The 26,270-nt window shown below is 37.2% G+C and overlaps 1 protein-coding gene across 1 annotated transcript in view; it reads right to left on the bottom strand.

The window, feature by feature from the left end:
* Positions 1–4,631: 4,631 nt before the first annotated feature.
* Positions 4,632–26,270, bottom strand: part of LOC121398993 (zinc finger protein 804A-like) — an 84,328-nt gene continuing 62,689 nt past the window's right edge. The window contains exons 2-4 of the mRNA XM_041578722.1: positions 17,323–17,466; positions 9,243–9,373; positions 4,632–7,832 (exon numbers count right to left, since the gene is read on the bottom strand). Coding sequence (XP_041434656.1) covers positions 4,814–7,832; positions 9,243–9,373; positions 17,323–17,466 — 3,294 coding nt within the window. The 3' untranslated portion in view covers positions 4,632–4,813. The remainder of the gene's footprint in view (positions 7,833–9,242; positions 9,374–17,322; positions 17,467–26,270) is intronic.

Genomic DNA, 26,270 nt, shown 5'->3' with positions numbered 1-26,270 from the left:
CACTCCTGAAGATGAAGTTACTGGGAATCACTGTTTGTTTCAATAATGTTAGTTTCCCTGCTCTGCAGCTTTTAGTGTTGGAGTACTCCCGCTCCAAGTATATAGAAATCTGTAGTAAAAGAAATAAAAGCGCAAAGAGACAAAGGATCTTTTCTAAGTGCAGTATTTAGTTTTAGTTCAACATATCCCTGCATAAAAAGTTACACTCACAGGATAAAAAATTTCAATATTGCATATAAATTTCTTATCTGTCCGTATGTGTCCTTCTCAGGACACACACAGAGTGGGACTGAGAAGGACACATACGGACAGATGAGAAATTTATATGCGATATTGACATTTTTTAATCCTGTGAGTGTAACTTTTTATGCAGGAATGTGTTGAACTACAACTAAATACTGCACTTAGAAAAGATCCTTTGTCTCTTTGTGCTTTTATTTCTTTTACTACAGTAAAAATTGTGGGTTACCTGCAATGCCAAAAACATTCTGCGAAGCTCCATAAAATTGCAGTTGAATCGATTTAACGTACATCACATGACTCATGACAAAGAGAGTTCCTGCCCATGGATGAAGCTCAACTGAACATCCTGGATTTAGGAAGACAAACTGATGCTATGATTTGAGGCCATATATTATTTGGGCATGGTCATCGAAGGACCCATTACATGGGCAGATAAGCTGCTGTATGGTGTTCTGTTTTACATGTCAAGAATAGTGATTTGGTACTTAAGGGCTTGGCTACCTAACATGGGATAAGGAGAGATGTCCACCCTGAGTAATGCATGCCCCATGTGAGTAGCAAGGGCCCATTCTGATTAGAATTTACCATAACCTCAGGTCTTGTCAGAATACATGTGGTAATGACTTTAAGCAAACAAAGTTACATAGTTGAAATTCCATCTCCCAAGAAATAGATGAGATGTATGTCAGTGCACCACCTGTAGAAGAATAACCTAGACATTGTTGATACTTGTCTCTAACAGATCCTTCATTAACAAGCGCAAAGAACACTGCTTATTTAACACTGGAGCTGAACAAACAGGTATCACAAGGTTCATTCAGAAGCAGTGCTCTCACAGAATAACTTACCAGGGGAAATTCCGAGCACCCTCACTTAACAGCTGCCATGGGTCCAGGCTGAGTTTCCACACAGGGGCCGTCTGCATCACAATATATAGGGCAACCTACAGTATTTCATAGAACCAAGTTGGGATGTCAGCTGTGGCTTCTCAGTGAATTGCTCTGTTTAGTATGTCTCAGAGGCTCTCCAACCACTGAAACTTTGTGCTTATTGAGGTATGGGCCCAATACTGGGTGGCTAAGCTGTCCTAAAAGTCATTGCAGCAGTCATGACAAAAATGTGCTAGGAATTGGAGTGTTGATGCTAGTTAGGTTTGTTAGAGAATAAAACTAAAGTACAGATTGTCACAGGAGCATACTTGAAGCCAGCATAAGGATTCTACAGAGTGGAGCTGTAGGAAACTGACAGAAGGGCTAAGACTGAGCTACATCTTGCCCAGTATAGAGCTGGGGCTTCCAGTGGAGCTTAATCCCTATCACGTTCACACATAAATAGTGAGGTTAACCTCATCAGTCAGTTAACCTGCACAAGAAACACATACACAGGAAGAACATACACTTTACAGATGATGCCCAAGTTAGAATCAGCCTCAGGTCCTCAGTGCTGCAAGGCAGAAGTGCTACCCACTGGGCCTCAATCTTAATCTTTAATTTCAGAAAAAAGAATTCCTTATTACAGGCTCACTTTAAAATGTAAAAGATTTTTTTTTGTTGTTAGCATAACAAAGTCATCACTTTCTCTTGATAAAATTATTAAAAAATGTACTTTTAGCAATGCTTCTGATGTTGGTGTCGGTTCAGTTGTAGTAATATATGGTGCTCCCCAGTGGTATTTTTAAGTACTGCATTGTGATCAGAAATATCCTCTTTTTAGAACAGACTTGTGCAGCAGCACTTTACAGAGATTATACTGTACATCAGCCCCTGCCCTAGTGGAATTTACAATCTAAGGTCCCTATCATATTCAGAATCTAGGGTAGGGTCAGGCAACCTGCCTGTATGTTTTTGGCGAATTTGAGGAAACAGAGTATCCCAAGGAAATCCAAACAAATACAGGTAGAACATTCTTTCTTTCCTCTGGCTTTGGATGTTGGCAAAGATAATTGCATCTATACAGCTTCTTGAAACATGCACCTAGTGCTGGTTCAACCTACAATTTGCAGTGGAGGATTTCTGGCAATGTTTAGTCTGCTTAACAAAACAGCTGAACTAAATAAATGAAGATGTAAGATGATACATGTATCACTTTGCAACTATTTAGACCACATATGACCATGACCAAAGGTCCAACAGGCTTAGAGCAAGGTTTATAGTATCAATTGTACTTCAGCTCATGGTACGTTTTTATTTATTGATCTGTAATGTTGCTCACAAAACACTGATTAGACACAGATACTATTTGTCAGTTTACAAACCAAAACGTTACATTTGTTCTGCAGGAAAGCTATATTGTGTGGGATTTTACACAGCTAGACAGAATCAATTACAGTTTATCTACACTGGTATGTAACGTACATCTGGAACACACTTTGATCATACAGATGTCGCCCTGGTCATTAAACTCTAAATATCCTTTGGGTGCACTGTAATTGTGCAAATGGTACTCACAATGACTGAGAGCTGGTCTTTTGTTCACATGCATGGGCACCATCTGGTAGGGGAATAAGTGTTACATGTAAGCAAAACAATAATCTATTTCCTGTATGAAAGAAAAACATCAAAATAGTCTTTCTTTATTATTAGTGAATTGAAAATCAAGGTTACTATGCTGTGGACAGTGATAAAGCCCATGTCTATTCACTGTTACTATATGTACAATCTCTCCCTACTATACCTGCTATCCCACAGTCCCTTCCCAAAAGCTATTATCCCCACTGTTACTATAGGCACCATCTCTCCCTACTATGACTGCTATCCCACAGCCACAGACCATTCCCAGAGTCTATTATCCCACTGCTTACTATAGGCACCCTCTCTGCCTTCTATACCTGCTATCCCACAGTCACTGTCCCTTCCCAGAAGCTATTATCCCCACTGTTACTATAGGCACCATCTCTCCCTACACTACTTGCTATCACACAGCCACAGTCCATTCCCAGAGACTATTATCCCCACTGCTACTATAGGCACCATCTCTCCCTACTATCCCACAGCCCCTTCACAGAGACTATTTTTGTTTATTTACAACACCATTTGGAGCATATTTCTCAGAGCATTGTAGCTTTTGGGCGGGAAATATGGTTGTGGCTACTACTTACTGCCAAGACAAGCTGGTGTACAGCCCTGGTACAGATGAATGCAACCTTTTTGTAGATGCAATTGTATTGCCCATTTTTGCAGCTACTTCTACACTAGGCCTTAGTAACATGACATAGAACCAACTTTAGTATCTTACTACAGTTTGTAGTTGTATATGTCTTTTATTAGTTAATAAGCTCCAATGTTACCCAGCTGTATCCAACAACTCCATCTCACATCTTCTTAAAATCGAAACATTGGTGCCATGATTACTTGGTTTTGATTGGCTCCTGCCGTAGAGAGTACTGTGTGAGCAGCTGCCAACCACTTTGCTTTTAAGAGGGTCAGAGATGGGGCTATTATATACATTAGGGAAGACTAAAGCCTACCTAACTATTAAATGAACCAAAACTATATATCATGTATATATATATATCATGTATATATATATATATATATATATATATATATATATATATATATATATATATATAGTAAAGAATGGACCCGCACTCCAATGTTCTTAGTGAAAAAAATGATGTGTTTTATTCACAATGCATATCCAACGTTTCGGTCCACGCTGGGACCTTTCTCAAGGATGAGAAAAGGTCCCAGCGTGGACCGAAACGTTGGATATGCATTGTGAATAAAACACATCATTTTTTTCACTAAGAACATTGGAGTGCGGGTCCATTCTTTACTACATATGCAAAAAACTTGACCAACGCACCCATCATCTAAAAAATCCGGTAAGAGTGCGCTCACCGCAATTGACTTTATATATATATATATATATATATAAATTTATATATATAACAGCAATTGAAGATAAAAAAAGAAAAAGTTTATTGATCCAATGTTTCGGTCCCACACAAGGACCTTTTTCAAGGAAAACCTTGAAAAAGGTCCTTGTGTGGGACCGAAATGTTGGATCAATAAACTTTTTCTTTTTTTATCTTCAAGTGCTGACTTGTAAAATCCTGTGAGTGCCATCACTTTATAATATATATATATATATATATATATATATATATATATATATATATATATATAGTGAATAAAGTACCCCCTCTTGTAAAATATAAGGATATTATAAGTTACCGAGGAGTTTCATGACCATATAAAAACACGAGGCCGAAGGCCGAGTGTTTTTATACAGGTCATGGAACTCCGAGGTAACTTATACTATCCTCATATTTTACAACTGGGGGTACTTTATTAATTATAATACACAAATTTTAGTGAGTCATGTGACAGAAATGACATCACTACTCACCGTTTATAACTGATGACATCACTACTCACCGTTTATAAGGATATAATTTACAAGATATTCATGGCTTTTGTGTATTATATATATATATATATGCAGTGCTGATGTCATTTAGTACATGATTCTAAAAACAGCCTAAGGGATGGGAGCAATTAACATTTGTCTGTAGCTGCAACAAAATTACATTTTCAAATGTTTCACAGGATCAAACAACTGACAATTAAAAAATAGACTGCAGAGGAATAAGAGAGGGTTGTGGTATATGAAGAGGAGGCAACACAGTAGTGTGAGAAATAGGAGGAAAGGGCAAAGGCAAACAGTGGTGGATTGGTGTGGGCACAACCGGTGCTTGTGGTAAAGAGAAAACATGGTCCACAGGACATAGTCTAGCCTGTCCTGTAACTTGGTATAACGGAACTCTTGAATAGGCCTGAGAGAGAAATTGATGTGGAAAATCCACACTGGCTCTGTTGTCAGTGGAAGCGGCTGCAAAACAAGCTGCAGAAAGGACAGTAACGTGATGGTGTGTGAAAGTGCGTTGTACCATGGTTGATGTGGTAGAGCAAAATGGCTGTTCATACAAAACAGGATATAACGATGAACAAGACTGAGCGGCTGTCGAAGGAAATACAATTTTGAGTTTACCTGGAAAAACACAGGGCTGCAGTTTATGTCTGTATCCTGCACATGGATAATGTTTTTTAGTATAAGGATGTAAAGGGAAGCTTTTGGCATGGGGTAAGCTGACATGGGGTCGGAACTGCCCTGTGTGATATGACTGATAGTCATTGGGTATTTTCTTAGAATGGTATGCCTGCTTTGTGAACTCTAGTGCAGCACATTTCATACAGCTCCTGCTTGAACCGGGCTCCTTCCCTGTTCTTCTGTTTGGTGACAGTGACTGTTGCTCTTGTGCAGTATTGCTGCCGTGGGAATTACCTTGTTTTGCACAGGGGTCATTTGGAGCCTCAGATATTCTTTGTTTTGAAGTGATTTCATGTTTTGTGACAAGATCAGCAATGTGAACAGCCAATAAGCATTGAGCTTTATTGTCACTGATCGCCGGGAGACCATCCCATAGTTGGGCTGCCGTATTTTCTTTGCTTTTATTTATGTTGTTGAGGCACTTTGCTGACTTGAATGACATTTTTTGCCACTTGTGGTAAGTCTCTAATTTTCCATTTGTGTATTTTGGAAACTTATGCTCAAAAGATCTGCATAGGGTTCCATTAGCACTGATATCTCCTTTGATCTTGCCCACCAGTTTTCTATGTATAGCCTTCCATAATACAAAGTAATTTTGCTCAGAGAAAGTGATTTGTTGAATGGATAAAGAGAAGGGTTTCCACAGTCTGTGCTTTTTACATTGTATTTTGGGTTCATCTATAAAAGAGCTGTGTTTTCTTTTTAAAGTCAATCTACGTTGGGTATCAGCTTTTTGATGACTTGAGCTTGCTTTATTTGTTTTTAGGTTAGAAATTTTACATGAATATATCACATTTTCACAACCATGTTTTATTGGTGCCATCCCCAACTGGTAGCGTAGAGATGCCATATTGTTTTGTGAGAGGTTTTCAAATTCTGCTTTTCTGTTAAGAAGTCTACATTGTGGCTTCATCTGTAATGCTGGTGATCTGTCAGTGGTGGTACCCTCAGTTTCTGGCATATGCCTAAAAGGTATTCGATCATCTATTGAACCAGGAGACCCTTTCAAATCTACATATCGAGTACTCAAACTATTACAAATATTGACTCCATGATTGTTCATAGACCACCTGTGCCTATATTTACATTTCAATGACCTGCCTGATTTCTCTTGGGAATCATGTTTGCACCTATATTGCCTCATTTTGCACTTATGATCGTGTTTTTTGCATTTTTCTGTCTTGTTTCTGTTGCACTTCGTATCCAGATGATATATTTTGTCTAGGTAACTGCTGGAAATATGTTTTTTATTTCCATTGACAAAACAAATGACTTTATATCTTTTCATATTCCCTTCTGGTTCACGTGAAATGGAATTTCTATTAAATTTGGTATTGAAACTTTTATTGGTAATTTTTTTCCAAGTTGGACACAGCAGATTACATGGGTGAGTTCTTTGTACATTCTTAATGTTCTTCTGTTCTACCTTGTATTTTGACGCTCTGAAATCAAAGTAGAGTGGGTTGCAGCTGTAAGAGATGGAGGGTTCTGTGCATGTGTGCATTAACATTTCAGAAGGCCATTGAAGAACCGTCGAACCATCTTTACTTTGCACAGGAAAAAAAGCATGGCTTGGTCTTTTAAATGAGCCATCCTTTCTTTGTTCATTTGAATTAGTCATGTTATCACTTGACGGGGAAACAAAATGTGACACATTTTTGTTTTCTTGATGCCTGTTTTCAGATTGATTTACTGCAGTGTTTTCATTTTGTTGTGCTTTGTTTGGAACAGCAGACTCATCATAATGAGTTTCTTGAATGGTGACCTCTGAGTCAGTTGTCCTAGATTTGATGTCTATCACAGCAAACGTATCCTTAACAACTTCTTGCATACATGTTGTTAGTTTAGAACAAGTCATTGTTGCTGCAGCCCCGGAGACTCCACTATATTGAGGCACTTTTATATGGCAAATATCTGGGTCTGGGAATACATTTACTACTGACGTAAGCATCTGTTTCAGGTTCTGGTCCTGCAAGCAACACACTTTGTTTGAGGTTTGTTTTGATAAACCCGTTGTTGCATGTTGGTCACTGCTTGGGAAGAGAAACACTTCTGCTGCCAGTGCAGACTGCAGTTTAGAAAGTGTGGGTTCAATTTCATGCTTGTTGTCCAAAGAATGATTTAGAGAAACGGCTATGGATTGTTGAGTATTGCTTGGGCATTGGAGTACATCAGCTGGCAAAGCCGACAGAGCAGTGAAAGACTCAGGGACAAATCTGCTTCTCCTTTTTAAACGACGTTCAGCAGAAATGTCATCATTGAATTCATAAAAAACAGCAGCAGATGATTCCAGTTTTATTTGTGCCTTTTTAGGAAAAGCAAAAGAGAAACTAAATTTGTGCCCTTTTTTAGTCTGGCGATCAAAGTGTTGCTTGGAATTTTCTGCCAAAATCATAGGCATTACACTTGTTTTTTCATGGATGCTTTTAAAACAATGACCTTCAGACTGGACAAGGTCATCTTGAATATCTCCATGTATGTGGTTTTGGATGCTAACAGTTGTTGACTTGAACATGGGGCCACTTCCTGGGGCACTATATAAAAGAAGAAAATAAAATTATGATAAAATATTAAATATTGTATATAGAGAATAATATACCCCCATTTGTGACACATAATTATATTTGAAGTCTCGGAGGAGTTTCATGATCATAAAATGGACAACCCAGTTACACCATTATACAATTATTCCCACAAAAAAAGGCATTTAGTTCATCAACCGAGTAAAACAAAAATGAATGAAGTGCATTTTATTACACTTCATTAATTTTGTTTTACGCGGTTGATGAAGGAATAGTGGGAGTGATTGTTTTATGGTGTAACTCTAAAGAAAGTGATTGTCAGTTTTGTTTTTCAGAATCTTTTACTGAACCATAACCGTGTGAGTCACACTAACTGGGAGAATTTTTCAATAAGCTACAGAAAATGTTGTTTGTCCTTTTCCCCCAACTTTCTGATTTTAACCATGATCATAAAATGGCACAAGGGTGAGTTGTTTTTTTTTACAGGTCATGGAACTTCTAAGTGTTCTCATAATTTACAATAGGGAGTACATTATTTTGTACAAAAAGTTATAGTGAGAAATAAGTAAGAAATAAGGTTGAGCTTGAGGGACTTTTGTCAGTTACTATATTTTCTATTAAATTAATTCTTACAGCAAAAATTGTTTAATATCCCCCCCCAAAAAAAAAAGAATTACAGAAAGGCTCCCCTGCACCCAGTATTAATTTTCTGAATTTGTTGATAAAAAGAGAAAGGGATGTTTCAGTGTGCATTGCAGTATTTAAATATTACCACCAGAGGGAATGCAATCTCTTCTTTAGTTAAGAGAACCAGAATAACAAACCTCTGCCCAAAGCACCATGATTCTATTAAAGCTTCTGTAGTTAACTAAACATATACTGAGTGCTTAGCACTGAATGGCAGCACACTAGGATAAACCTCAATTGAGTAAGAGTTGAAATGGAGAGTCCAGAAAGAATGTACCTGGATACAAGTCTACCTCAACTAGTAAGAAAGGGTAAATGTGGATAAAGGTTTTACTAGGGGATGGCAATATGTGAGGTAACCCCAGTGCACTGGATTGGGCCCCAAACAACTAGATTAACCAATGAATTGGGATTTTTCTTCAACTGTATTAAGGATGCACCAAATCAATTTTTTTTTTTGAATATTTTTTTCTCCAATTACAAATTGAGAAGAAATACCACCCCCAAAATGGAATAATCTGAAATAAATTGTCACCTGTGGTTGTCTGGTGCTTCAAAATGATGTGAATTTTGGTTGAGGACTAGAGATTCCGAGCACTTTTTGCAAGATTCAGAGCATCCCTATATTTGATTTCAATGCTCGTCTATGAGGGCTTATTTAATTGGCCCAAATGATTTGCAAACTGGAAACATTCCTTATCTTTTTATGCAATGCCCATTCATGCAATATCTCACCAAGTTGCTTCTCTCTTGAGATGCGCCGCACTGTGTAGCTGGTGCAGATACTTTTTCTGTTTTCTCTCATGTTTCCGCAATTTGGATGCCACATTTCGGGCAAATTCCCTCTGTTTTAGCTCCTTGAGCCTCTGTTGGGAAAGTTGGAAGAGTGTTTGTGAAACCTCTCTTTCTGAGAGCGATCATAATAGCAACAGAAAATCAGTTTTTAACCTTATTATCACCTGCTTCAACTGGTTTTTATTTCCTTTACATTTATATCACCCCATACCCACTTCTGCTCTGTGTTTTCATGCAGCCAATGCCTAAAATTGTAGGAAAATTCTACCTAATCAAAAAGAAGCAGAGATCTTTGTTCAAGGGCACCTATCAAATACAAAATGTTTAAATCCAACCAGAGGTGCGGATTAACAGGACCCACATTTCAAAAACAGAGAAACATTGTTTTTCTACCAGAACAGGACCCACGCGCTGGCTTGGGTTTATGCATAAAAATACTATTGTTATCTCCCTAATAGAGTGTGGGCCTGTACTCTGGTGGCGGAAACATTTTCATACATTAGGTACACTTTAGTAATCAAACCCAGAAGCTGCAAGTGCTAACCCCAGCCATGTGACTTATGCTATGATAAAATTCAGTCACTCTTTACTGCTGCACTGCATGTTGGAGTCATATCATCCTCTACCTTTCCCGCCGGACGCCCATCGGCAGAACAATGAAAAGGTAACCAGATAACAGATCCGTGATACTTGCATTGCTAAAAATGTTTTCATCCCTCTAGTGCTGGGTCTTTCTTAAAGCACGTTACCAGGTAAAATGACCTGAGATGGCACACCAATATTACAACTAAAAAAATGCATTTATTGGTTGCAATCTAGTAATAAAAAGAATACCATAATAATCATGACAGAATCATTTTAAACAAATGCAGTGTACATAATTTTGGAAGCAAATTGCTATTTTTTAAAATCACAATGTTGCATTTTCCCATCAGTGCTGGCTGGGTGCCCTAGGCAATAAAGAGCGCTTAATATCCAGCACTCAGTGGGGGAGGGGGGATAAGGCCCCAGACTAGGAGTAGGTGACAGAAGAGATATGTGCCTTGAGTCACCCCCCAGCTGCACCCTTGCCATGTGCTTCTTCTGCCTACCCCTAGTTTCGGCCCAGGTTTCCCATAATTCCACTGTAACTGGAGATGTTCCCATCTGAGTCATTAAAAAAATGTAACTGTGTGTATGGTAGCGAGTTGGATGCAAGCTGTGGCTAACATTTTCAGAGTGGTGATTGCGTCACTTCCAGTGCTGGGCACTATAATTTATGTTTGTTATAAGGAACTAGATTGTAAGCTCCACTGGGAGCAGGGGCTGAAGTAAATGATGTATAAATCTGTAAAGTGTTGGGTAAATCAAAGGTGCTATATAAAGGATAATGATAATAATGCATGTGCCCATATCTGAAGGAAAGTCATTACTTGGTAATGGTAAAGCCGGAATTCTAACTTTTTCCATATCACATTGAGCACTGGATGCCAATTTTTCATTTCAGTTTATAAGGTAAGATTAAATGTATTAACATGCTCCAGCTCAGATTAACATCACAATATATCTATATAATGTTTTGGGGACCCAAAGACATACATAGGGGTGAAGTTCCAACACCCTTGCCATATCTGCCAGCATCACTGCCATGTGATAATGGCCATATTGGTTGGTGGGTGCTTAATATACTAGAAGTCATGGAGGTAACTAAATAAGGGCTCTGTTCTGGATAATTAACTGCAGATTATGGCAGCAATTAATCAACTAAGAAATGTGAGAGAGTAAATAATTTTAGGACTGCATGATACTAAATGAACTGTGAACTGATTAAGTGATTAGGGATTATGGGGTTTTGGGGGGATTGTTGAGGGATTTTTATCTGTGAGTTGATTAATGTGGTTAATGAAATTAGGCACTAATCAATGACTTGTTCATTAAGTGATGATTAATGATCACATATTAGGAACTGTGCATTGTGCTGACTGATGACTTTTTTAGGTTAACAGTTTTTTTCTAATTACAACAAAGATGATCTTAAGGGACCCTTTTAAAAAAATATGTGTTACTATAATACGTTTCCAGCCAAATAATATTTACTGTATAAGCATACTGTCATTAGCATGACTTCATATTTTCTTTACACACATGCAATCTACAGTAGATCTACTTGAATACAATGGAAAAAGTCTAAAAAAGGGGTCCCATGACATAATGTTTCCATAACCAATTCCTTACTATTGCTCCTTTATCCACACAATGCATGTTTACTTTTGCCGAAGTACTGGGGCATGTTTTGTGGTTATCTGTTTACAAGGTATTTGATCAAGTCATAATTAATCACACTGATTCTATGGAAGTTGCTCTATTACTAACCTTGAATTAGAATCCCTTAGACAACGGGAGCACTAGATGTTGTGTATGGGAATAGTGAAGTGTTCCTTCAAAGAGGCAAGCAAGGCAGTATCCAACACTCTTATGTGTCAAAGTAAAAAATACAGAAAAGGAATGTTCTGTGAGAACATTAAGATAAATAATCAGAAGCTGTACCCAAAACATTAATGTGCCACTTTGAAGAAATGTAAGCTGTTTGTTCCCCTGCCCGCTATTTGCTAATTTTAAGCATTTTTCAATAAAGCCGCATATATTTTATCATATATTTTATCATATTGGTTTGCACCCGCACTTGACTTTTTTCCGGTTGAGTCCATCATCGCCTGATTTGGACCGTTAGAAATGTAACGACGTGAAGAGACTGTTATGTTTTGGGTAGCTGAGGATGAGTGGAGTATAACGGTGCTTTATTAGCAGTCTCTCATGCAGCCATTACACAACACTTACCTTCACTTTCACTTTTAAGCTGTATAGAGTATGCACAGTATAAGTCTGGGCACAGTGGCATCTACAGGCCATTTGTATAAACACCACATATTCCCCCTATAGTAGGAAAGCATTTGGGCAAATGTAATTAACAACAACAACAACGCATCTTAAAGCAATAATATACATTATTCACATCACACAGTCCTGGGTCCATGCAGGTAGTTTTTTGATTCTCTCAGTACGCCTTATAGGTTCACTTTCTTCAGGCCTATTGCAGTTGACATCAGGAGTAGGAAAATGTCCTTCATCAAATGGAGCTTCTCCAAAGTCATATCTAACAGGAGCAAGACGACTTGTGTCCATCAGACAATTCATATGTATATGGTCCTCGCTGGCGTCTCACTTCAAGTGGTGTAGTAAATTTAGATTGTCCTTGTTTCAGTAATCCTGGTTTCTTAATTCTGACTAAAGATCCAGGTTGAAAGTGTACTTCTCTTGCACCACGTTTTCTGTCAGTATAAGCCTTGCATTTGGCTTGTTGACGTTTCACAATGTCAGCAGTAGATGATTTTGTAGGCACAAAATGTTGTGGGAGTTTGATGTCTGCAACATGTAACTTAGTGCGCATCTGTCTGCCATGTAATAATTCAGCCGGAGATGATTGGGTTGTTGCATGGCGTGTTGCTCTGTAGTTATGTAGGAACTCTGTTGTAAATACTTTCCAAGATTACCCAATAAGATTTGCTTGTAGTGCTTCTTTCAGACTTCTGTTGAATCGCTCGATTTCTCCATTTGCTTGTGGGTAATACACTGAAGATTTCCGATGCACCATATTCCTCTCTCTCAGAAAGAATTTAAACTCAGATGAGACAAACTGTGGTCCGTTGTCTGATATTAACTCCTTTGGATTACCTTCCCTGCTGAAGACTGTAGACAGAAATGTTATAACTGTAGCTGATGTTATATGAGAAACAAATGCAATTTCAGGCATTTACTGTAATAGTCTATCAAGGCTATAGCAAATCTGCAGTCTATAGGAGCATCTGCAAAAGGACCGACAATATCAATAGTAAGTTTTTCCCATGCTGAATCAGGGAATGGTACTGGTTTTACATCCGGTTTCAACTTAACTTTGTGTACAAATTTCTTTGCACAGCTCAGCAAAGTGTTGCTTTGTGGTGAAATTTTAGCAGTACCCTTATTCACAATTTAAAAGTCACATTTTGCAGTATTTGATTCAAATTGTACAGTCACTGGCAAGCAACCAAGCACAGGGATTGGATCCTTTAAGTAACTGACCAGTTTCAGGGCAGGTGCAACAAGCGGATCTTTTGCAAAGTATTTCAAGAAAATATCCTTTGGTAGTATAGAAACAGCTGAACCTCAAGCATCAGGTTAATGGAGTGTCCCTTGTCAGCAGAAGCAGTACTGACACATATAAGCTTGTCTGGAATAAATGTACCAGCTTTAGCCACACTAAATACTGTGACATCTGTAGTAGTGACTTCATGAACATCTTTAGCAGAACTACGGCAGATCTTAGCAAAATGTCCAACTTTTGTGCATTTGCGTCACCGTACCGTTTTTGCAGGACATGTAGCATAATTTGCAGTGTGTTATGTTGAACCACAGCAAAAGCAGTATTTTCTATTTGTATTTGCTGCATGGTTTTGCAGTGTAGGTGAATCCCTTTCCTTAGCACTGTATTTTGCCTGTGACTGTGCATTATTAGGCCACAATGTTGAATTCACAATCTGTACATTCCCAGCAGTTCCCTGACAGAGTTTTAGCCTCTGCAACTGCTGTTTCAATTTGGCTAGCAACTGTAATAGCCTTTGCAAGGGTTAAATCCTGCTCTAGGAGCAGTCTCTCTCTAATGCTGTCTACTATAAAATATTCTATATGAAAGTTCCTAAGAGCTGGCTGACACTTGGTGATTCTCTCTGATGAACATGTGACTTCATGAAACTGGTCTTTTACTCATCTTAAAAAGCATCTTGTGAACTGCTAATGTAGGAGCCTAAGAGCCCCAGAGGCTTCTATATTAAAATGTGATCATTTTATTGGGCCCTAATCTATATGGTGCAACTGGCTAATAAAAATAAAAATATTGGCTGAAGCAGCCATAAAGGAAATAACATTAGTAGTCCAAGATGCAGAGCATGTTTAAGATGTAAAATTCCTGGCATCCCCTAAGAGAAACAAGGCCTAAAGCCTAGGTGGGAAAACATGAGACACTTCTGCTTTCTAAAGTTGCCCAAAGTTGTGTTGTGAGGAAACATTAGGAGACTTCAGAAAACGGAAGTGGCGCATATGTTTTCCTACTTGCTATTTATATAATTGCCAGTCAGAAAGCTTTTGCAGGAGATTAGTTGCCACAAAAGACAAGATTTATCACGGACAACTAATCACCTAGTGTGCTATAGCCCTAATGGCCGATAATATAAATATATTTCAGTTATTTACTGATCACGTTTCCCTAGGAAAACCTTGTTACATGGAACTTGATTACAAAGAACCTGCTGGGTCACATCTCTGTGCATGTAATTATAGTTTCATAATCATAAAAATTATTATGTTTTGTTACTTTAGATAATTGCATAACTGTAACATTCTCCCCATTCATTTGTTACATTAATAAAGTGTATTAGACTTTCAAATAGAGGCCAACAATCCACTCAATATCAGCATTATTAAGGAGGGTCCATAAGTTTAGCATTCATTATGCCTCATCTGCAGAGCTAACATTAAACAACCAAATAAATATGAGATGCTTAAGGTTTATGTAATAAATCTGTGTGCATCTCGGTTAGTAAACATATAAAATCTGCTATCTGGAAACGTGTTATCCAGAAAGCTCCGAATTATGTAAAGGCCATCTTCCATAGACTTAATTTTAGTGACATAAGTCAATTTTTAAAAATGATTTCCTTTTTCTCTGTAATAATAAAACAGTAAATTGGATTTGATCCTAACTAAAATATAGCTATATATACTATATATACTATAATTTAGCCTTTTTGGAGGCAAAACAATCCTATTGGGTTTGATAATTTGTTTAGTGGACTTAAATTATGGAGATCCAAATTACAGAAAGACCCCTTAGCCAGAAAACCCTAGGTCCTGAGCATTCTGGATAACTGGTCCTATGCCTGTACACTGTTCTCACGTTTCCTCTATAATAATGTAGAAAACTCCCCTCCCCAGATGCTCTCCTAATTGAGAGCTAGTGGGGAGCGACGAAAGATTGCAGGTAGCGGGGGCAGTAGGCCTGGATTTGTGGAAAGGCCACCAAATTTCCCATGTGCCAATCCCCAATCCTCCAGTCCCAATGAAAATGATCACAAATAAAAGGGAGGGGACAGGGACAATGAACGTCAGCGGGCCTAGGTTTGTAAATCTGGCCCTGGGGGGGAGGGCAGGTCAGGGGTGGCTGTACGTGCTGGGCCCCTCTTAAAATATTTTTTTTGGCATGTTTTTACACCAATGCAAGTAAGAAAACATTGCATTATGTTGATTTGCTCACCAGAAGACTTATAGGGGGTTATTTATTTACGTTAGAATTCCCAAAACCCAAAAAATACACGTTTTTTTTACTATAAAATCTAAATTTTTGGTGAAAAAAAGAATTTAATTTTTCGGGATTTATTAAACCTCGAGGATGGAAAAATTCAGAATCTGAAACCTGCCAAGGTTGTATAAGTCAGTATCCAGAAATACTGATCTGTGCTAGGTTTTGTGGTTTTCTGGCAAAAATCTGGAAAAATTTGATTTTTCTGGCGAAAAATCCTTTAAATTAGTACAATTAGAATTTTGGTACATTTTTCAAGATTTTTTGAGTTTTTACCCGAATTAGAAATTTATGGAAAATGTATTGGGAAATAACCCCGTGCAGATTTGGTCGGAGTATATTTCAGAAAACAATGAGATAAATTTGGACTTTGATAAATAACCCCCTTAGAATATGAAATGTGAAATCAATGTGTACAGTATGATATCCCTCACCTGGAAACCTGCTATCCAGAAAAGTCTCAATTATGGGAAGGCATCTCCCATAGGGTTCATTACAGGCAAAAATGTCAAATTTTTAGAAATGATTTCCTTTTTTCTCTGTATCCAGAAGACCCCAGATCCCAAGAAATCCCAATTATCTTCTTTGCTTTATCTATTATTGTTTAAAATGTATATATGATTTACCTTTTTATGTGAGATTCTTTGCCAGGAATATATATTCATAAAGAGATTAATTAGTGTTATCTTTTACATTCCGTCAGCTTTCTTTATAATTACTAACTAGGACATACGTTTATTTTGGGAAATAAATGTGGAAATCAATACAAATGATAAAAAAAAATATCCTCTCTGGTTTATAAGCAATAATATCTTTCACAGGTTGCCCTATGTTTAACTCTCTATTTCATGCTGTGGTCATGGAACCCAGCTTGCTTTCCAACCAATACTTAAATGAAAATATGCAGTTGTGCTTGTTAATTCTTACGGGCTTGTTTCTTAAATGGAAGATCTCCGTTGGACAAGTTTCCAAATATAAACAGCTTCTGTCACCAAAGACACTTTCCCTGTATATCTTGTTTGTTTAAATAAAACAAAAACTCAGCTCTTCAGAAATAGTAGCATCCACTATAGCAGCACACTGATGATCCGAAATTTCTCTCACTATCCATCAGCCATTTTTCAAAGTATTGAATAGCACTCCTGCGGATATATCCATTCAAGTATTCCTACATGCTTTATATGTGTAGAGAACCATGATTCCAATTTATTCTGAAGTTCCTTCGGATATATTCCTTTTGTATAGCTTGGCACAGTTGTGATGATGATTGCTTCATTCACTTGAGTGGATTATTTTGGCCGGTAATTAAAACATCAGATATTCACTTGATCACTATTTGGTGTCATAAATCCATTTCTAGTACTTTACACTTGCGTTCATAAGCGAGTCTTTATGGAACTATAGCCAGCCTGGACCTGATGGTACTTTCAGGTTCCTTTTATGGGTTGCATCCATGGTGGACAGAAATGACTTGCACCAAGAGAACCTGATGCTGATGCCATTATCGATGCCGCATACATATACACACTGAAAGTTACACCATCTCAGAAACTGTGAATTTTTAATAGTCACATACAGAGGGGAATAACAATAAATAACATCAGTGTTCTGACAATGAAATTGAGAAGGCATCATGGGATAAACAAATACCTGCTTGTGTGCATGATCATATGAATTGATGTGGTTGTCAAATTCCTGATGCTTGTGGTATTGCTTGTCACAAAGGTCACAATAGAAGTTGGCTTTAAGATCCTTGAGTGTTTTTGATCTCGTAGTTTCCTTTTCTGCACAGTCCTTGAGCAAACAAATAGAGATACGTCAACTTTATATTTCACATCCGTTATTAAAAATGCTGTTAGATAGTTGATATATTGATCATATAAATAACAACAATATCAGTGCATTTGATCATATTATTGCATGCTTAGTTTACGTATTTATTGTCTGTTCACTTTGGCCTTGAAGAACACTACATTTGGTGCTAAATATGATCAAGTTTTCAGCTGGGGGTGACATAAAAATGCCGCAAAACAGCCATTGAAAACAGTGCAATATTAACCAGTTCACAGAAATCAATCTAGATTACTTACACGTCTATAATATTTTATACAATTTCAGTCACTTTTTTTCTTTTAAATAAATTTAATCCATTTCACCTTTTATTTGGAGCGTACATTTCTTAAGCATTAACAAAGCAGAGTGATGTTAACCCAATTTTTCAGTGTTGTACAATATTAAAGGAGAAGGAAAGTCGTTAACTACTTGGGGTGCCAAATGTTAGGCACCCCCAAGTGAATATATTTACCTACCTACTTACCGGTGGAAAACTGCACCAGCCCGGGTTTATTCCAGCGAGCACCACGGAACGCTTCTCTTCCGATGTCCGATGTAAATACATTCACTTGGGGGTGCCTAACATTTGTCACCCCCAAGTGGTTAACGACTTTCCTTCTCCTTTAAATCAAATGTGTGTAATTAATTGTACTTATTGTAATTAAAAGAATGCTGAGGTAAAACACTAAATATACATAAAGGAAATGACTGTAAGCGCAGGTTAATTAGCTTCCTGCTGAAATTACACTTTAGTTCTTTTGATAGTTCATTATTATTATTATTGAGTTTCTTGCAAATAGTAGCTGAAAGCTATTGACCGCTAAAGGAACCTATTATGCTGGTGTTAAAGTTTGGCATGCCAACATGCCTCCCCACATCCTACCCCTCTTGAATCAAGCACTTGATTCAAGGGTCATGCTGCAGAACCCTTTTCTTTACTGTTGTGTTGCTTTCTGGCTTGTGTAGGGCTGATACCTGTCCAGTTTTTGAAGGGCTTTTCGTGTCCAAAATGACTGTCTGTTTTTCCAAATTAGGAAAACTGGGCAGAAGTTCCTGAGATTGACGCAGCGATTGGCCGATTTCCACATCAAAGCCCAGCCCCCAGATGGTACAGTCCCGCCCCCATACATCATGCCCGCCCCCTGTGTCATGGCCCGCCTCCCCCCGGAGTTCATTAGGGGAAAAGGTGGCAACCCTAGGCTTGTGTGAGAAAGGGCAAGGAAACCATGCCCCTCATGAAATATTCACAGTTATTACTACAGGTATCAAGGAGGTTTCAAGACCATAATAAGGCACAGGGCTGAAGGATGAGTGAATTCTAAGGTGCCTTCTAATATCTTCATTATTTCTTTTATGATTTTTATGGTGTTGTTCTAAATTACACTGTTTACATTCAATCTACCATATACCATTTTATTCCTGAACCAATAAGTGTTGATGTATTTTGAAATAAAATTGTTTTTTATAACAGAATCACAAAAGTATCTATGAGGCATGCAACATTCCCAAGCATTGTTTATATCAGATATCACTGTGTGTATATATAGCTATAATACACAAAAGCTATGAATATCTTGTAAATTATATCCTTATTTATAAACGGTGAGTTCTGATGTCATCAGTTATAAACAGTGAGTTCTGATGTCATTTCTGTCACGACTCACTGAAACTTGTGTATTATAATAAATAAAGTAGCCCCAGTTGCAAAATATGAGGATATTAAAAGTTACCTCGGAGTTCCATGACCTGTATAAAAACACTCGGCCTTGTGTTTCTATTTGGTCATAAAAACTCCTTGGTCACTATATAATCTACAGTCTGGTCATTTCCCTATGGGACCAGACTGTACATAATATCCTTATAAACGGCACGTTCTGAAGTCAGAACGCGCCGTTTATAACAGGGGCCCCCTGGCTGCCGACTTTGACGCCGACCCCTCGCGAACCCCCCCACAAAATGTAGATTATAATGCATAATGTACCCCCTACTAGAAATTCATAAAGATATCAGAAGTCACCTCGGAGTTATGTGACCTGTATAAAAGCACTCGGCTTGCGGCCTCGTGCTTTTATATGGTCACATAACTCCTCGGTGACTTATAATATCTTTATAAATTACAGTAGTACATTATCCACTATATATTTTACAGGTTATTCTTATTATAAAAATACAATGTAGATAAGGAGACCTGATAAACAATGGTATCTTTTTCCCTATAAACAGCACAATAATCCTGATTAAATTTAAATTGATTGATTTCTCACCATCGCTACTTTAATGTTTATAAAACACAAAATAACATCAGTGATAAGATATATTTTATTATGCTAATATTCAATCAATTATCAAGCATAATTTATGGTTTAGAAAAATATAGAGTGAGAAAGCAACATTCATCGCCTCTAATCATTATGCCGAGTGAGTAGTGCATTTTCAAAAAGCACTTTACATTTTTGCGGATTTCTAATATCTTCGAATTGTTCACCCGTCACTGACTAAAACTGCCGCTGCATAGAGGTAGCACAGCAGGAGCACCAATGAACGTGCAGCTCAGTCTCTTTAGTTGGAAACCATTATGTTCTCCTTATAAGATAAATAGATCACCGCAATCTTAGCTTCTGTTAAACATACGATTTTTGAAAGGGTAAGGTATAAAATTTGCGTCATATGATAAATGAAATAAAAAAAAATGTATATATAAGATTTTGCAATATATATTTTTTGGCTAACATCTAGAATGCATTTTTATTTAACTCTATGTAAGGACAGTACCAGTGGGACACTATTAACCAGCAGTTCAAGAAAATGAGATCTCCTTGAAAAACTGTAGGGGTGCATAGTGAATTTTCTAGACTGCTTCAGGCAGGACCATGTCCAAGATTGTAGATATAATATATGTGGCGCAGCAGATAAAAACAGAAAATCATAAATAAGTTAAACTGCCTTCTCCTCCGAATGACAATGGATATTAAACTGTTTCCATGCTGCTGTCATTTATCATTTTTAAACTGATTGTGACTGCATGTTGTTTCCAAGTAGGAAGTCGGGAAAAGTCTCACCGAAAACAAGCTCAGCAGGGAGCATAGATTTCATTTCTGCCTCCAATGAATATTTTCCACGCATGCAGAATTGAAGGTTCACACAAATAATCAATGGGAGTCAAAGCGTCACGTTGTAAAAGTGGAAAATACAAATGCTTAGACATTTTTAGTGTATTCGTTTATGTTCTGAAAGGGGAACAAAATCTACACTGCTCTTAAGGCAGCCATACATAGACTGATCCCATATGATATCCGAGGCTATATAAAAGAAGAGGCTAAAATAAAAGAAGTTAGGGTATAGGTAATGAATGAAAAGTCCGACTGTCAACAATTCGAAAAATTTGAGGTTTTTTTTTTACTATAAAATCCGACTTTTTAGTGGGGAACAAAACACATTTTTTTGGGGGGATTTATTGAAGTCCGATGCTGCAAAAAGTCAGAATCTGAAAATCCGGCATCTCAGACCTAACGAGGTTGTATATAAGTCTATGGAAAAGGGCTCTATCCTATTTGGAAGTTTCTGTGGTCTGCTCTGGAATTAGCCCGAAAATTCAATTATTTTGGACTTTTCGGGCAAAAAAAATGTATGATTCAGGAAAAGTCATAAAAAAAATTCCTTCTATATTTTTTGTACGATTTTTTGGGGTATTTTTCCCAGACCGATTCATTTGTGCTTTTTTAATAATAAATAAGATCAAATCACGGATTCTAGTTTGGTTTGACTTTTTTAATTTAAGTAATCAGATTTTTAATTTAAATACTTTGGATTTTGATAAATAAGGCCCCCCCCAAGTTAGTTTCTGATAAGCTAAATTTAGAGGAACAGTAAAACCAAAAAAAAATAGTTTTAAAGTAACTAAACTATAATGAAGTGTTTCCCTGCACTGCTGCAACTGTGTGTTTGCTTTACAAAAACTACTATAGTTTATGACAGGGGTCCCCACCCCTTTTTACACATGAGCCACATTCAAATGTAAAAAGAGTTGGGGAGCAACACAAACATGAAAAAAGTCAACAGTACATTATTATGTAATTACTTAAAATACTATTATTTTTGATGTTACTGTTCCTTTAAGTTCAGTGTAAACATAAACAGATTTGCCTATAATATGTGTAAAGTGATTGGATACAGTATGACAAACTACGAACCTCCTGCCAAATGACTAATTACCTAACAGTTCAATAGAATTATGTTATTTATCAAAAATTTGTTTTAGAGAGAATCACCTCTAGTTTTATCTTTGTAAAGCTCTTGTAGAATATGTCAACACAATATAATAAAATAATAATGGTATTAATTAATATTAATGGTAATAATAATAATAATAAATTAAGCATACTGTATATAATATCAGTCAAAATAAAACAAGACCTTATAAGATTTAATGACAATAATGGTGTTGGGCTCTTCTCGATAGATCCTTGTTTCTGAAACCTAAAATTTCTTGTGCTGTAAATAAATTTGATTCCAAGATTATTTCTATACAGAATGTGAAAATATACAATTACATGCAGGTTGCCCCATTTATGATTAAATACTGAACACTATAATCATACCATACATCATACAATTACATAGAATGTGGCTTATGATTGAACGCCTTCTCAGGATTACAGCATTTACCAGCGAACACAGCTGCGTTGATATTTGATACATTTAACCATAATTGTAAACAATTCAAAAGTGAATAATTCATGCCCACATGATACCAATATAATATTGCTACAATATGCAATTATATTTCATGAGGCAAGCATTTGGTTTGAAAATGCAATAAAAGATTAACAGATCTAAAATTAACCCGTAGAGTAACATCATTACACATCAAAGAGACAAACGCTTGGGGGAAATGGCAAAGACTTGGCCAAAAGGAAAATATTCACACAAGCAAGTAAACAAAAGAGTCTTCTTGTGCTGTCTGCTACGCTGCAACTTCTATTCAATCTGGAAAGTATAGCCCTTACACATATAACCCTGAAGCACAGCACAAGGATCTTATTTATAGACAAAATAGCCCAGGCCTTAAAAATACCTATTACAGCAGAATTTCACTCTTGACCAGGCTAGACCAATGTAGGCTGAAGTCCCAAGGGCACACCAGAGAAACTGACCTCCAAGGCCCCAATGCCATAGACCAGCCTTCCCAGCCAGTAAATTGAGTATCCCTAAGATCAATCTAAAATGGTTTAAAATGTTATATTTTGCTCAGTGTGACAGGAGCAATAAACTGAGCTAAGAAGCATCAGAGGGCGCTTACTGCTTCAGTAAATTAAATCTGCTGACTATTTGATATGCAGTATGGGATCCATTATCCAGAAACCCATTATCCTGAAAGTTCAGTATTACCTGAATGCCATCTCCCTTAGGGACAAATTTACTAAAGGGCGAAGTGACTAACATGGACAAAAAAAATCGCCAGCATGGCGTCATTTTGGTACTTTGTCGATTTACTAGTGGTTGCTGGCGTAACTTCGCTAGTGAAGGAGATAGCGGTACTTCGCTCCCTAATGCCTGGCTAATCTGGCGAAAGGACGTAACAACACAAATTCACTAAGATGCAGATTTTACTGAAGGTTACCTCTTGCGCCAGACTTGCCTTCGCCAGCTCAGACAAGGTGAAGTGTAGAGTAGATAGGAGTTCCTAAAAAAATAGTTGAACATTTTCCTAAGTCCAAAGAAACGCTGGTGTCTTACCTTTTTCAGGGTGATAGGCTGAAAAATAGTGTCTTTTTTTGGGGGTAACCGGCTTCCCCCCTACATTTCCTAACATATGGCACATAAACTATACACTGGGCTCATGTGTAGGGCAATATAACAACTTTATTTTATTAAGGTTTCCCGGGCTTGTGTAGTGTAATGAACTTGCTGCAACATATACGTCCATAGAACTTTAACTTCCTGCCGTATGCAAATTTGGCAACGCTAGCGCAACTTCACTTTGCTTGGCACAGCAACGCTAGTGAAACTTCGCCAGCGTTTGGCGCCCTGGACGCAACTTCGGATTTTAGTGAATTAGTGTTGTCCTGGCGAATCTACGCCTGGTGAAGTGTTGCGATGTGAGCGAAGCCGTCGCTGGCGAATTTTCGGAGGTTAGTGAATTTGCCCCATAGACTGCATTTTAAGCAAATAATAGCAATTTTAAAAGAATATTCCCTTTTTCTCTGCAGTAATAATACAGTACATTGTACTTGATCCCAGATATGATATTATTAAACCTTATTGGTGGCAAAACTATCCTATTTGGTTTAATGTTTGGGAGGCACATTTATCAAGGGTCAACTTTTGAATTGAGTTTTTTAAACTCCATAAATTCGAAATTCGACTAGTCATAATTTATTATTAAAATCAAATTTTTCCAACTCGGGACAAATTTAAACGACCCGATCGAATTCAAACTTAATTCAAGTTTTTTCTCCAAAAAACTTAAATGTCAGGAAGGCTGCAAACATCTCCAAATTGATCCCTGGACCTCTCTCATTGACTTAAAAGGCAATTTGGCAGGTTTTAGGTGGCGAATAGTCGAATTTGAATTCTTAAAGGGCCAAAGTATGATAAATCTCGAAAATCTAATACGAATTTCATAAAAAAACTTGATTTGAATTTGGATACCTCCCTAGTCGAATTTGACAGTTTTGACATAAAAGAATTCAAATTCAAAATTTCAATTCAACCCTTGATAAACTGAGGTATTTTTTTAGTAGTTTTAAGGCATGAAGATCCAAATTACAGAACAATCCCTTATCCAGAAAACCTCAGGTCCCAAGCATTCTGGATAACAGGTCCCATTTTCACTTGCCAAATTGTTGTCACTCCTCTCCTCTGAAAGACTTGTTTGCTGGAAGTTCACTTTAATAGCCCTATATAATATTTTTTTAACTATAACAAAAGAATTTCTTAAATCTGTATTTCTGATATTTCTGCCTTATCACAGCTGGGTATTTTCTTTTTTTCCAGACACTAGCCTTATAGTTGATATTTACTGCACTTTCAAACACAGCATGCTAAAAGCAAAGCAAATAATATTAATAAAAAAAAATAATAGTAATAAAAATAGCAAAGCAACTTTGAGCTGAAAGCTATTACCTATAAAAGGTAGCACAGCATGTTTTTTTTTCTTCTACAGATTTTGCTTTTGGGAAATTGGGAGATATGTTTTGAAAATATAAATATATGAAGCAAGTGAATGAAATCCAGACATAGTGAAATAATCAGCATTTATGACATTCTGAAGACTATTATCAAGAACATGCTGTCCTGTATCTATGATCAAAACATACCACAGCTACATCACTAAATGATTATAAATCATAATAACAGCAGGGATTCCCTCCAATTAATTGTAATATGCATGTGATATAGAGATTGGTTAGTTTGCAACATAGCCTTATACAGATATTGGACCTATAATCCAGAATCGGGCTTTCCAGATAAGGGGTCTTTCTGTAATTTGGATCTCCATCCCTTAAGTCTGCTAAAAATCATTTAAACATTAAATAAACCTAATAGTATTTTATGCCCCAATAAGGATTGATTATATCTTAGTTGGTATAAGGTATTGTTTTATTATTAAAATGTAAAAAATATGTCTATAATGGTGTCTATGGGAGATGGGCTTCCTGTAATTTGGCGCTTTCTGGATAACGGGTTTCCGAATAACAGATCCTATACCTGTATAGTTAAACATGTGCATGTATTTATATTGACACAGGCCAATGTGCTGTCATATTGCTTAAATGGCAAGAAAAATGTAATTTAATTTCAGTGCCCCTTGTTATCATGAAGGAGAGTGTGTTTAATGGTGAATCAAGAGTCAGAAGGCTACAAAGTATGAGAGAAAGTAAAGATGTCAAGCTTGTCAGAAAACGTTTCAATCATGGCCTGTTATGCCCAGAGCATGACCCTCTAAACTACCAATTATACCCTTTTACACCCCAGCTGTATTACTTGCTTCACACAAGTTAAACAAAGATACAAACACCAGTCTGACATACCTAGTATAAAGGCATACAGTAACAACAGTACTATTAACTAAAGCATTACAGGGTAAATCATGCATGTGACCAAGACCTGCTTTTTGTGCAGGTTGGACAAGTCCAGAAACACATGCAAAATTCATTTGAATTGTCATTACAAACACTTGCAAAACCTTGTCATATTCAACTGCGCAACATTGCACGAATACGGCCATATCTTAGTTCAGAATCAACCAAAACACTTCAGTCTCTTATCATCTCCCTCCTTGATCTGGAACTCTCTGCCGCAAGAATGTCAGACTTTCTCCTTCTTTCCAAACCATTTATTCCCTGTTTGTTATAACTAAGGTAAAGCACTGCGTATCTTGTAGGTGATATAAATAAATGGTGGTGATGATTAATCATTTTCTGGTTTGGCCAATATAAAGGCCCAATAACAGTGTAAGTGATGGAGTGGGAAAGTTCGGTAGTGAGGAATGATGAACATGTTGGAGATAAGATAAAGTTTAATTAGCAGACAAGAGCACTGGTCTCGTTTTCAGGAGGGTGACGTGTAAAAGAGGTAAAAATAAAATAATTTATTTTGATTATGTAAATAGTTAAACTATTCTACAGTGCAGCCAGTATGTGGTGCAAAGCCCATCTGTGAGCCTATATAAGACAGGGCCTTGCTGAGACATCTCCTCATTTTGGCCTGTAACATCAAGAAGCAGGAGCAGCCAGACCCGTGGGAAGGTTGGTGAGTACACT

The sequence above is a fragment of the Xenopus laevis genome, chromosome 9_10S (genome assembly GCF_017654675.1).
Source record: "Xenopus laevis strain J_2021 chromosome 9_10S, Xenopus_laevis_v10.1, whole genome shotgun sequence".
Taxonomy (NCBI): Eukaryota; Metazoa; Chordata; class Amphibia; order Anura; family Pipidae; genus Xenopus; species Xenopus laevis.
This window is presented reverse-complemented; position numbering and strand designations above follow the sequence as displayed.